At 47.6% G+C, this 13,796-nt stretch overlaps 1 protein-coding gene across 1 annotated transcript in view; it reads right to left on the reverse strand.

Annotated features, from left to right (window-relative positions):
- LOC128893240 (neurogenic locus protein delta-like) overlaps window positions 1-13,796 on the reverse strand; it is a 51,488-nt gene that overhangs the window by 7,121 nt on the left and 30,571 nt on the right. The window contains exon 4 of the mRNA XM_054154069.1: window positions 3,753-3,813. Within this exon, the coding sequence (XP_054010044.1) occupies window positions 3,753-3,813 (61 nt within the window). The remainder of the gene's footprint in view (window positions 1-3,752; window positions 3,814-13,796) is intronic.

Raw genomic sequence — 13,796 nt, forward strand, 5'->3', positions numbered from 1 at the left:
AATTAAGAATAAAATAAATGAATGAATGAATAAATTTCCGTACCGAAGAAACTCGATATAAATCGTTTAGATGCCATGCGGTTGCCGCGTTCTGTGCATAAGATTATTTGTTAAAAAAACAAGTAAACGACGGTAAACCGCACGTAGAGAGAATTACAAACGCTCGCGGGCCAACGTATAAACACCGTGGTAACCCAATTGTAGGACGATACTACGATGCCGACATATTATACCTGCCACGGCGCCGCGGATGCGGTGCGCGCTTATTCGATGCGGCTAACGTAGTTCTGCGGACATTCTCCGGCGATCCGCGAGCCTGTTTCGCTAGAAGTAACCGCGATTTACTATACCGCCGCGTGTGTCGATCGTCGTGCCCTACCAGGAAATCGGCGCGGTTGCCAGGCTCGAAAATCAACGAATTTAGGCTAGCGCCGTTCCGTTAATCTACGTGCACTCGAATGGTACAAGTACATTGCGAACGAGTGTAGTCGAATATTCAGATAGTCGAATAACGGAATAATTGAGCAGTGGAATGTAACCATTCGAACGATCGGGTAGATGAATATTATACGAACATTTGAGTAGTCAAACTTTTACGTCAAAATATTCATGTAGTTAACACGTTCACTGGCAGATACTCTTGAAAATTTCTACTGCGATTTAATTTTGTTTACAGACTTTTAGAAACCGCGTAATGAAACATTTATTTTGGTATTCAGTTCTGTAACTTCGTCGAAATTCAAGTATTTCATTCAAATTCATTTTCTATGACACTCAACTTTCAGAATTAATGGTTTTCGTTTCTCAGTGAAAAGCACTGTCGCCCATATATGGGTGACGTGGCGATCGACGTGTTAAATATCATTCATGTTATTCAACGTTTGAGTAACAAGAACACTCGAGTAGTAAAGTATCACTACTCTATTAAGTAGTCGTATATATTGCCCAAACGGTTGTGTAGTCAAATAAAAATAATTCAAACGATCAATCGCTACTAATCGTATTCGAATACTCAAATACAGGAAAACTCGACAAGCAATTTTCCCAAATTTTCTCGCGTTTCTACAGAACTGAACGTTACGGCAGTACATAACCGAAAGAAGCGGGTTCATCGAAAGATTCGACTACCTCGAAACACGACAAGTAATTTACGAATCCGTCGCGAGCGGTTCCCGAAGTGTCTCAAGGCACGCATAAATTCCACGTCGTCTGGGACGTTTTGAGACGGTGTATCGCGTATATATATATTTTCGAAAATATTACTATTCCCGAACGGTTCTCTCGGCGATGAATAACAGAGATAATAGACGGAGACCCCGGGAACGTAGGAACTGTGTTGGGCCGACGGCTGCCGCCTGCTAACGGGACAATTAACCCCGGTCGTGGAGTAATTAGATGATCGAGTTGACTCTAAACCTCGGGGTAACGTTGCACTGAGATTCGAGCGAAGACGAATCACCCGTTCTGGCAATTATCGCGGAATTCGTGAGCGTTTCAATCTCGTCCTTAATTCTCATTACTCGGTAGCTTGATCGTGCAGGACTTTGGTAGTAAACAATTGCTCGTGAACATCATCGAAAGCCCATTTTACTATTCCAACAAAATACCAGTTCCAATTGCGTATATTAATTCGTTACAGTAAATTCTAGCAAAAATAACGAAAAATTGCCCGAACCAGAAGAAATGTAAATTAATATTTTCTTTTTACGAACAACATTTAAGAATTACATTCAAAAAGGTATAGAAAAATCTAAATAAACATAATATGCCCACGAAGTAATCGTTCGCGAGATATTCGATCTTTGATCCTGTGAATCGATCCTGTGAGTCACGCGCTCCCGCGCGAACGCAGTTTCGCTCATCGATTAAGAAGCCGAATATCTTAAAAACTATTCGTTTCCGGCTGTATATTAAGCAAGACTTTTCTCTTCCTTTTGTCACGTTCTATCGACATCGACGGTTAGAATCTATAGTTTATCGCTATCCCGAAGCCGATTTCAGGGACTGCAGGTTCTCGTCTGCGGGGCGAAAGAATGCGCTCCACCGCGAAAAAATTCGCGTTGAGAGTGGCGGAGAATAGGATCTTTGAACCACGGCCCGTATTTATAGCCACTCAGGATTCCCGGCAAATACAGAGATTCCCGAATCGATCTCTCTGGCCCCTGGTTCGCCAGCCTCTTTCTTTTTTCCACGCGGAATCGAATTAGAAAGGGTTCAACGACACTCTTCCCGCCGAAAGAAAAGTTCTCAACCGGGAGAAAGGGCAAGATCGAATGCTTCTGTGCGCATTTTATTCTGAGCCTGAAATCGTTATTTAAATATTTGAGTATTTCATTGTTTTCTGTAACATTTGATTTCGTATCCAGATATTTGAATTACGCGCGAGTATTCTAATCGCCGATGTACTGTTCGATAGTATTCGATTACAGAAAAATTCGACGACCTAACCGTGGTTCGCGAACCGCGCGAACGAGTCAACAGGGCCGCAAATTCCTCTGGTGGGTGAAACGGAAACGAGAGAGACAAATTGCGCGGAGAGGATACCCGCAGCCGTTTCTGGTAATGATATTCCGATATCGTACCACGAGCAATCGTGATCCCGTGGCGTTTTCATGGCGAATACCAAACTTCCAATTAACGTAAGCGGAGAATCCGAGCTATTCGCTAGAAATCGAAACGTGCCGCGATCCCATACGCAAATGAAAACGAAATTTTTAACGGAGAAATTGAATGCCCTTGCGATTGGCTTCCGAGGGTTCGGCGTACGGATTAATCGAACGAGCACCGTGGACTTTGGAATATTCTTGGGGACGTTACTTCTATCTTTACCCGAAGCAACGTTACGTCAGAACCGAGCTTTCGTAAACTTAGAATTTAATATAATTATTATTATAATTCGCAACACGGGTGGTTTCTTGAGACAGTTCGAGGCCGAAGTAACAACAGTTTTCACTCGAAAGCGGTCGTTACAAACTCGCAGGTATGCAGGCGCCGGTGCATCAATTTTTATAATCAGTAATCGAATACTCATTAGAAACTTGGATGAATATCGAAAATAAATAATGTAAATTAATGGTTAATACCGAATGTGAACATTGCATAAAAATCACAGACAAATATTTTCACGTTTACTCGATTAATTTCAAAGATCTAAGAGTACTTACAGACAGAAAGTATTCGTACAACCAATGTGAAATAAAATTAATAAGACGAAAAAGAAGAGGTTAACGTTACGAATGAACGTTAAAATAGGAATGTTGGTCGATTACTTCATCCCTAAAAAATTTATTAATAAAATGAATATATATGAAGTTTTATATTGAATTGGTTCCTGTACGAATACTTATTAAACTGACTGCAGCGATTTCTATCCTTCACCTTTAATCAGAGATATCAAACTCGGATAATAACAAGATTTGTTGCTTCATGTCTTCGCCATCGTTCGCTCTCGTTTCTCGATTACCTTCCAGCGATTTCATTTAAAACAGTTCCGAATTCCGCTTCGCGCATCGCTAACAGAGCCCAAATTTTCGAACGTTAAGCGAGGCATCGACGTTAGATCCGTCGATCGACGCGTTATTAACCGGGCGCGATACGCCGCGTAGGGGCAATATCGAGCCAGGAATGTAATATCAGCGAAGAAGAGTAGCCGGTACACGTAGAGAAGAGAGACAGAGGTTGTAGGAGTGCGTTCTTCAGAGGTTGTAGGAGTGTGTATGGACGTGTGTCTATGGTATTATGTGTGTACTCACATGCATTCGTCGGGTCGATTGCAGTGTCCGTGCTGCTCGTCGCATCCGGGCAGGCAGCGGGCTGAAACAGGCAAGAAAAAATCGAAAAGGTTAAGGCAACTCTCCGCAAGAGGTCGATCGCGTCCCTCACGACTGCACGAGCGGTACATACGATGCATCCGATGCATTCCAGGTATAGTAGTCGGGTACTGGAACTCGATAATTCACCTAGCCGGGGCTGGCTATGTCGCTGTTAATCGAGTCATAAAATTGCCGTCGACCCACCGGAAAATCGGTTCAACGGCTGAACTAACCCACTCACGAGGGATATGTGCCGCGTTACACTGTCCTGGCTAACTGGTAGGCCGTGTCGTAATCGACCGGGGATGCCTTCTACACCTGGATATATCGTTCTACCTGTCGGATCCATTCCGACCGGTGAACTCTATCGGTGCTGGGTCTCATGTTGCTAAGGGTGAGTGGACCGTACTGGACAGAACAGACTCTGGCACCGTCGTTAACCGGTACAGGAGACACCCCAAAGGATTGGCTGTCTGTAAGTTGCGATACTTTTAGGACCTGCTTGGTTTGATTCAAGGTTCGGCGTTTGCGTAAAGGAACGCACACGAAACACAACTAATTCCTCTATAAATAAAAGTCGGGAGTACCCGAGGAACCTCATTCTTCTTCGATCTGACCTGTGTCAACAGGCCTATTGCTTCTATTTATCGACTCCTGTTGCCTCCGAGTAACTCTCTGAGAAGCGAGTACGCATCCAACACTGTTTGAATCTCAGCTCTTACTATTATTTCTCCTCGATATGAGGAAACCTGAACAACCTCGTCGTCAGAGCATCTGGTCAGAAATGATTACGGCCAAGTACCAGCTTGAACTGTCACCAACATTTCCCCAGGTGTGCATTACTCTAATCCAACAGATCCTATCGTTGGACCGGTCAGGCGACCGTCCAGATGCGCGCGCGACTGCCCTAAACCTAAGTCGCTACAACGTCCTCCGCAAGTCTAGCCAGGTGTCCATTAATCTCTCCAACAGATCCTATCGTTAGACTCTCTATCCTCGCGTGAGTGTATCCAAATAAACCAAGTCCAAACAGTCGCGAGACACTCCCGCTACATAAAAGGGTACGTTCACCTACCGACACCCCGTCAACTGCGCTTTCCAATTAAGCGATCCAGCAAAAGTTTCACCTCGACGAATACATGTCCGTCCTGGAGGCCTGGAAGCGACGAATTCCCAAAGGCCAACGGCGAAGATCGTTCGCGTCTCGAATTTCCGATGGGTCGGGGCTGATTAAAATTTATGTCATATGTACCTGAAACATCGTTCCCGTTTTCCAGGAATCCTGGATGGGAACGAAGTCTGACCGAGCGATGGCTGGCATAGCTGCACGTAGCGAGCCGACCGATACGTCGTCCCGCAAGGCTGATAAAATTGTGTCACGCGTGAAGATCCGTATCTTATCGACACCGAGCGCGCCTCTAACGCCCTGCTAATTGGCCAATTGCACTTCCTTCTTTTCCGAGTGGAAAGGATTTATGCTCGGCGTGCCCTAAAGATGGAGGACACCGGGTTCCCCCTATTATTGGAATGCATGGAGGGGGAGGAGGACCGAAGGAGGACCGGAGGAGGACCGGAGGAGGACCGGAGGGAAGGGCTGGACGCGATGGAGCGATGATTGCTGGCTGGCGTGACTCTGCACGCGGCTGGCAAGGGTAACGAAATTGTGTCACGTGTCGGCCGGCTTGTCCAGGCCACAAATATCCAAAACTCTTAACGTTGGCTCTCAGCCACCGGTGATTAAGTTACGTGTGCTACGCGGGACGCGTCACGCAATTGGGACGAGTTCTTGGGTCGTCGAAGATGGAGGAACGTGGATGGGGACATGGGTAACGAGAGTGCGAAGCTCTCGACGGTGGTGCATCGAACTTCTACAGAAGAAGTAACATGTCACGGAAATACATCGACGAATATTAAATATCTCGCATTAAAATCTCGCGATCCATAGTTTAAGAAACACCGGTCTAGTGGGTCCTATCGTTAGAAGAGAATTAAGTATCCTAAAGTATCGGAACCTAAACTCTCAGAATGCGGCCCGTGAGTATAGTAAGGAATATATCGTTGCGAGAGCACCCTTTGGATGGAGCCAAGGGCTGCCGGTGCTCGCGACCGGAACATGAAGACAGCGAGAAGAAGGCGATCGGATCGATCGCCTGTCAAGCTGTCGGATTCGAGCAAGACGTCGTTGAGAGCAGACGTTCCGAAGCTATATTTAATTGCATTCCTATTGTACACATTTCTATTCCAAAGCTGTTTGTTATTTATTAAAGTTCGTGTTCACTCGTTATCCCGAAACGCAACAATATTATCCAACGAAACTGACGATCCACCTGTTGCAATCCGAGCTACCGCGAACCATCGAAGACAACATGTATCGTACTGCACGAAGACGTACGCGATCCTCCTAACCCGGCAGGTCCCGATCCATAATCGGAACATTCGCACAGCGAATCCCGAAACGAAGCGATTCCTCGAAAACCAAGTAGAGGACTCATTTCAGCCTGAAATATTCAGACACCGAGGTCCAACGATGACATCCGCGCCTCCTGAATGAAGGGGGTTGAAGGTTCAGCCGGCTGGAAAGGTGAACCCTGGTCTCGGCGGGGGTCGAGGGGAGGGCTTGGTGACCTTGGCACCGAGCGCAACGGCCCACGGAGCGGCCCTCGTCGCGAGACCAGCGCTAAAGAGCCACGAGTATTTATAGAGCGGTGAAAACGAGAGGGACGGGATCCTCTATCGTCGTTGATCCAGCCGAACGACCAGCGAACGCCCGAATCGCAGAGATTCCACGGACCCCCGCCCATACGAAAAAAGAAGAAATCGCGTCGCCGCGGGGGGGAGCCGTCGTCGTTCCTGAATTAAACTCGGGATTACGGCAGCGTCTGATGGCTCGTTTAAACTTGGCCCGATGATGTCCGTCGCTGTGGTAATCCGTGACCACTCGCGGGGGGATACCCTTTGACATTGTTTGGGGGCTAGAGGATAGATCCGGAGGATAGATCCAGAGGATAGATCCGGAGGATAGATCCGGATGATAGATCCGGTGGACCTCTGTTTGGTGATTGCGTGTCTGGAATCTTGGCGAGTGATGTATTGGGCTGTCCGGAAAGTCCGTGGCGATTTTTAGTAGGCGGTACAGGTCCGATTATGTCGGAATGGTTGAAAACAAATAACACGTATACATTCCTTAAAAGGTGGAAAAGTTCCGGAACAAAATCCTACATATATAATTCAATAAATATACATCAAAATTCAAATACGTATTTGAATTTTTCCTAAAAATAGGCACGAACTTTCCGGACAACCCAATACGAAGGAGGAGGATGTACGCAGAATTCCAAAGTTACCACATGGGTGGACTCGATAGAGTTAGGTTTGGACTGATAAGAGGATGCCTGGGTAGTGGGTCGATGGTGCTAGACCTCTCCGGAACATGAAGGACCCAAGAGCAAAACTCCTTACAATTGCTCAAGACTCGAGTTTTACGAGGTGTCCGAGTACTTGCCTCGACGAAGTGTAATAATTAGACCGCGGATCTGTGTGCATTCGTTATATAAGAAATTTGAATGCGCAAGAAGCTACAAAATGCAAACAATATGGAAGAATATAAACGAGATTGAAAGTAAAGTTCGTGTTGTGATATTTACAGAATAAAATAAATTCCTATCGGTAGGTTCAATTTTTGTAGGCACGAAGATTTTATTTTGCATAAGGATCCGCGCAGTCTAGTTATGGATAATTATAGAGAACAGGTACAACCAAGGACGGTTTATTTCTTCCCGATACTCTCCATCGAATCGACTATAGTCCACCAATGGCACACAGTCCGCAAATCTGTACGTTCTAACCTTTACCGTGTCTTTGCCTTTCTGTAAACCTCTACTGTTCCCATTGCAACAATGTTCGACCTGCCATCCATCACCTAGCCACCTTCCAACGAATCCCATACGAAGAAGTCTACCTAGAGCTACCCACGTCCCCAGGCTTCCAGAACTCGTCAGCTGACTCGGCTCTCCATACACTTGGCCACAATGCAAGGTAGCGTAACCCCCGGCGTCCCTTTCGAGTCTTGCTTATTTCTGCTGCAACAGTTGACATCCGCCAGCTGATCCCGAGGCATTCATCCGACGTTTCACGTAACCGCAACACGGCGCGACACCTGAGAGGACACCGTCCCTGGATTTTACAACCGTCCGAGCCGTCGCCGTGTCTGCCACGGTCAAACAACGTCGGTTCCCTTTAAACCAGGCGGGGACAAACGCTCCCCCAATGAATTTCACGGCTCGTGGCCAACGTACCTATCGATTTTTCTTTCCGTCTGTCGAGCAACCGACGGGTTCGTACCTGACCTTTCATGGAAGAGAACGAACGCAGCCCGGGGGTAGTCGTAGGAGGACCCTGGGTTCCTACGATCGAGTTCCAGTCGTTTGCGTCGAAGTTTCAGTCCGTAGGTTAACGTTCCGTCTGTTTTTGATGAATGTTGAGCGACACGAAGGCACTGCTACATGTTGCAGCGTTTTAGATTTCCGAAAGCTTCGCTGGAATTTATCCATAACAGGGACATCGCAGCAACGACGTATCGAGATGTATTCCTTTTCTCAGCTTCCTAATCGAGCCACCAGGTTCCAACGATCGAGTTCTAGTCATTAGTTCTAGTCATTGGGTCTAGTCATTGGGTCTAGTAATTAGTTCTAGTCGTCTCTGGCCAAGTTCGGTGAAGCGTGTCGCGTTGTCACTGACCCTGCTCCTCCGTGTCTCCTAACCTACCTCTAAGTCTACCTGCCAGAATTGTCCTCGTGACGCGGGAGACGAAGAAAACTGGCAGTTCGGCAGGTACCCCGGGCTAATAAAGACGAACAAGGAGGTGGAGAAATGAAGCGAGTCGAGTCACGGAGACCAGGGATCAGAGGGAGGGGGGGGGGCGTGGGTGTGCGAGGGGAGAGGTGGGTCTGAAATGGAAGCGGACTGTTGAACGCGAGGCCGGTGCAGCTGTTGGTTAAAGCACCGAGAGCACTGGTGGTGCAGCTGTCAGAGGCCTTGCTCGGTCGCTTTCGGCTCGTTTCGCTTCGCGACCGTGTTGCAGCTGCCTCTGCAACCCCTGCTGCACCCCCGAAAACTCCTGGCCGCGGTGCCAAACTACCCTCCAGCCGTGGCTACCCCTGCCTGGTCTCGCTAACCCATTTGCGGGACGATGGCGCGGTAGGAAGTGTCGTAACACTGGTTCTTTGGTTCTTTCCGCGTGGCATTAACAGTTGTTCGTCGAGAAAGAATAGCATTTACGGACACTGGCGTTGCTATGAATGACCGGAACCTGTTTTTTTTTTTAAAGTTTGTGTAACGAGCAGAAATAACTAACATGTATTTCCGGTGTCTTCGGAGCCGAGGCCTTTCTACACCTCTGCGTCGCCATTGACGAAAGTGTCGCGAGTGATCTAACGACTTTAGAAAAACGTTCGTTTTTCAATATTCATCATTAAGAAACAGACCTCAAAGTAAAAGAATAACTAACGGAATAATAAATCGAGCGTTTGAATAACAATTTTCAATCGTAACACGTATAGAACGATACTCGTCGGATAAATAATTGTAAAAAAATTGATTCTAAATATTTCGAAAATATCGAGATACGTCGGCAGCGATAGTGCTGACAATTCGTGAAACTATAGCGTCTCCTTTTTTTTTTTTACAAGGCTGAAACCTTCCACAGTTGATTCTCGAGACTTCAAACTATTATTTAAGTATTCGATAAAATTTCTATTCTCGAAGAATCTCGATGTCCTGGCACGTTAACAAAAATCAGTCCAGTTTCTTCTACCGGTCTGTGAAGAGCCAGTAAAAGTATCCGATCGTTGTCAACGGTGCTTGAGCCTCGAGGATCCGCGTGTAGCGTCCCGAAACCCTCATCGACGACCAATCGACACAGCCCCTTCTCCGTTCCGCGGGGCAAACAGCTTTTTTTTTATCGAAAGGGGAACAGCGGGTCAGCTGAGCAAACGCTTCCAACCGCGCTTGCACCAGGCGTACCTCGGTGTACCTTAGTGCCGATGCCGAAACGAGAAATCACGTTCTCGTGGAACCCGTCCCGAAGGCAAGTTCAATTTCAGTAATACCCGTTCGGCGGAGACTATTTCCAGGCGCAATTAACGACCGACCGGGCATCGATCGAGTAATAAAATCGAGCCGAGGCGCGCTAGAGAGGTTCGCATGGGCCTGGTTCGCAGTAAATCGCAACAATGCTCCTTTCTCATCGCTCAGGCGGAGTAGGAGGAACAAGAAGGCGGCGAAAATCCTGGAAAGAGTGACGTCGTGGGCGTGCCCGGAGGCCCGGTCCACGTGAGAACTGATCGCAGGGACGTCGCGAGCGGATACGAAATCTCGATGTCCACCGAGAAAGAACAGTCGTACCGAATTAAGGCTGGCGCTAAGGGTTACAGCGTCATCTTGTTCGATAGGATAGGAATAACCTCGGGACCTGACAGATTTGGAGGCTTTTGGTGTCTAGGTACTGTTTCGTAATACACGTGGAACTTGCACTCGTTCGGAACGGAGAATGTCGGAAGCTTCGTGTTCTTAGTCGTCATGGAATTCGAGACGAACCTAGGACCGCGTGAAATAAGAAACTCCACGAGTCGTCGATGTTTTTTGTTGAACCTCCGACGACATTCGACTAAACTCCAGTGGGGCTAACCTAAGAAGAACGACCCAACGCAAATAGCTCTTCGGCGCAAGAAACGCAAGGAAACCTAACTCGAGAGAAAACGTCCTCAACACCGCCGAAGACAATAGTCGAATAGAGCTTCGAATAGCCGTCTCGAAAGAATAGGGTGGTAAAGAAGGGCTAGTTACTACAGATCATCCGCCTTGTCCAGCGTGGACGTGTCGCTTCCAGACGTCCCAGAGCGACACGTCTCCGCTCGCGAAACAGCGCACGAACCGCGCGCAATTCCGCGAAAACCAGGGAATGCCACGAAATGAAGAGTAAGCAGTCTATTAGTAATCGATGCGCGCAGAAAGTTTGTCGAGCGCGGGTCGAGTCGGAGTGCAACGACCGATCGCCACTCACCGAGAGAGAAAGAGAGAGAGAGAAGGAGAGAGCCTGCTGGATGTTTGCTCGCCGAGCTTGGCTTCGGGGACACGAAACTTGGACGAAGAGGAGCGCGTCCGTGGCTCGCAGGAAGGACGACTGGGGAAGGTCGACACCTCGGGAACCGTCGGCGCGGGGTCATCCAATCGCCGCCACTTAGGGGATCGTTGCGATGCCGTTTCGAAACGTTCTACGCACTTTTTGGTATTTTATAGAGGCGTCACGGTCCCATAATGTATTTTTTTTTTTTTTTTTATTAGCAATCGAATCGTAGTATGTTACGTTGTATTAGGCTGTATTATGTCGTATTATGCTGCGTTAAGTTGCGTTATCATGTTTTGTTCCGTGTTTCATTATGACACGTTCTGTTGTATCGTACCGTGTGGTTTTATGCTGTTTTGTCCTCATTTCACCGCAATGACGGTGCAACAACGTTTTGTACCATACAGCTAACGTAGAAGGATCGCCGGAATGCCGTTTCGAGACATATTAGTCACCCTTTGACGCCTCGTCAAGCCCGTTTCAATAACGAAATTCCTATTAATCCAACTGATTCCTATTGATCTCGACGGCACGAAACTCTAAATAAACCGTCCTCGCCTATTTCTCGTCCCCTCGCCAAAAAAGGACAGACAGAAACGGTATCCCCAGCAGCAGCGTCCCAGCCTTTGGAGATTCTTTCACCGTTTGATCCCTACTATCTACCCACCTACCCGAAGCTCTCCCCTGTTCTCCGCCGGTCGCGGATGCCATTCTGCTGAAACTCCGCCACGAATCTTCGCCACGGACATGGAATGTAATGACTTGGCGCGAGCAAAAAGACCGCGAAATCTCGAATGCCAGCGTGGCTACGGTGCCTATTCCACATGTCCTGGCGACCTCTCCTAGCCTATCTCGGGAAATTCCACAGGGACAAAGAGCAGCGGAACGAAATTCCAGAAAGCACCTCGAGACTGGGGGCAAACTACGGAGAGGGACACCGGGGAGCACACGAAACAACCCGTGCGTTTGGTGTACAGGGTAGGAGACATCGAGGTGTCCTACAGGTCGAGACTCTAGCAAAAGGCTTCGAGGCTTCTGAGACTTCGGTGTTCCGGATTATCAGGCGTCGGTGTAACATATGCCTATTCAACAGGAAGTGTCTACGATAATACGTCCCGGAGCTTGGGAATCTAGCAGCGATGGGCGAAACCCTAGGTTTCGAATACATCTGAATCGTTTCCTCTTTCGAACATTTTCCAGAGAAAGAAACGAGACAAACGCATCGGCAAACTTCAGATTCATTCGAAGCCTAGGGTGTTTTGCCCATCTCTGAAATCTAGCGCAAGGGAACTTCCAAGCAATCTCGAGTAATTCCACGAGCAACTGGGATCACCAGGCCTCTCTGTCCCTAGGCTCGCCAGGTGTCAGCGTAACCCTTGCCTACTGATCCAAAGACATCGGCCAGTTCTTCTCGGGAGTCTCGGTGCTCGGCGTCGTCCCGTTTAGTGGTCTCGCAGACTGGCGAGACGGAACTCTGCCACACACGAAGGAAGAGGTTCGTCTCTCGTGATGATGCACACGAAGAACCGAGGCCGTGCACGCGGAAAGCGAACAGACACGGCGGAGACCGTGCACGTACACGCGGATTAATCCTTCGCTGGTCGGCTCAGGTACGCGGACGAGCGACGAGGAGGAGACGAGAGCCAGCTGGAAGGAAAAGGACGGCCCGGCTGGCAGAGAGGCGCAGACGGGACTGGACGAGCGCGAGAGAAACGTAGGAGGGAGCCTCTACTCGCACACGCGCGAGCAAAGCGTGGGAAGCTGCTGCACGCTCGGACCCGATTGTGCTGGCACCGACGCTGCACCTCTCCGCCGTCGACTCGTCGGGTTTGTCGAGAACGTACGCTGCCTTCGAGGACTTGGACTGTTCGGGAGAGAACGTTACGTAACCTCCGGAGCCTCCAGAGAGAGGATGTAGAGGGAATGGGTGCATTTTCGAAGAGTTATGCGCTCTCGAACAGAGGGCTCGTGTCTTCAGGTTTTGCTGGGACTTTGTGGGGTGTTTAATTCAGAGTGTACAGGCTACAGTTTTGCTTAGAGTAGGATCGAGCATTGTCTTAGGGAGATTAAAGAGAGTCTGGTAGCTGGTGGTAACGACGAGGTGTATTTCAGAACGCTCGGGCATCGGGGAGTAGAGACCGTTCTTTTTATTCTGAGATTAGGATTTAAATTGTCTTTAGTGAATAGGATTTCGGGGAATTGATTCATTGTATTATAGGAATTGGTTTATCGAGGCTAGGAAGTCTTTCGCAATTGGGGAGTGTGTATGCTGTTTAGTTTGTTCTTAAAAAAAAAAAAAAAATGTCTATCTCGGTTCTGTTAGGATTTCATGAGGTGCTGATCAATTATATATATCAGCATTTAACTTGTAGTTAATTAATCGAATGAATTCTCGATATTGCTATATTTTTTAAAAAGATTCCGTTACGAAGAATTGAAACTTTTATACTAATCTCTACTCAATCTGATTTGTAAAATATTATTTTTCCAATCCGACTTCGCGATTTAACTCTCGAGAATGGTAATCGAGAGGTACACCCGACAGGTATAACCCGTTTCGTAAGCACGGATATTCGAACTTGGGGTTCTTGAATTAACAATCGATCGCTTTTCCTACTGGGGTCGGGACGCTACGCTACCTCAAAAAATTCCTCTCAAATTCTGCTGGGACTCGATCGAGTGTCTAATTGGTTCTCGATATACCCAGTGCCTTCTATGCGCTATTAGCTTGTCCCAAAAGTTTCTTTCGTTTTATTAATAATTAATACATACACAATATTTTATGTTTTACGTTACATTACAAAATTGTGTACAATTCATTTCGCTCCGTTACTGTTACACCATCAATGTCTAAGAGATTA

This window comes from Hylaeus anthracinus, unplaced genomic scaffold, assembly GCF_026225885.1.
Source record: "Hylaeus anthracinus isolate JK02 unplaced genomic scaffold, UHH_iyHylAnth1.0_haploid 27298, whole genome shotgun sequence".
NCBI classification, from domain to species: Eukaryota; Metazoa; Arthropoda; class Insecta; order Hymenoptera; family Colletidae; genus Hylaeus; species Hylaeus anthracinus.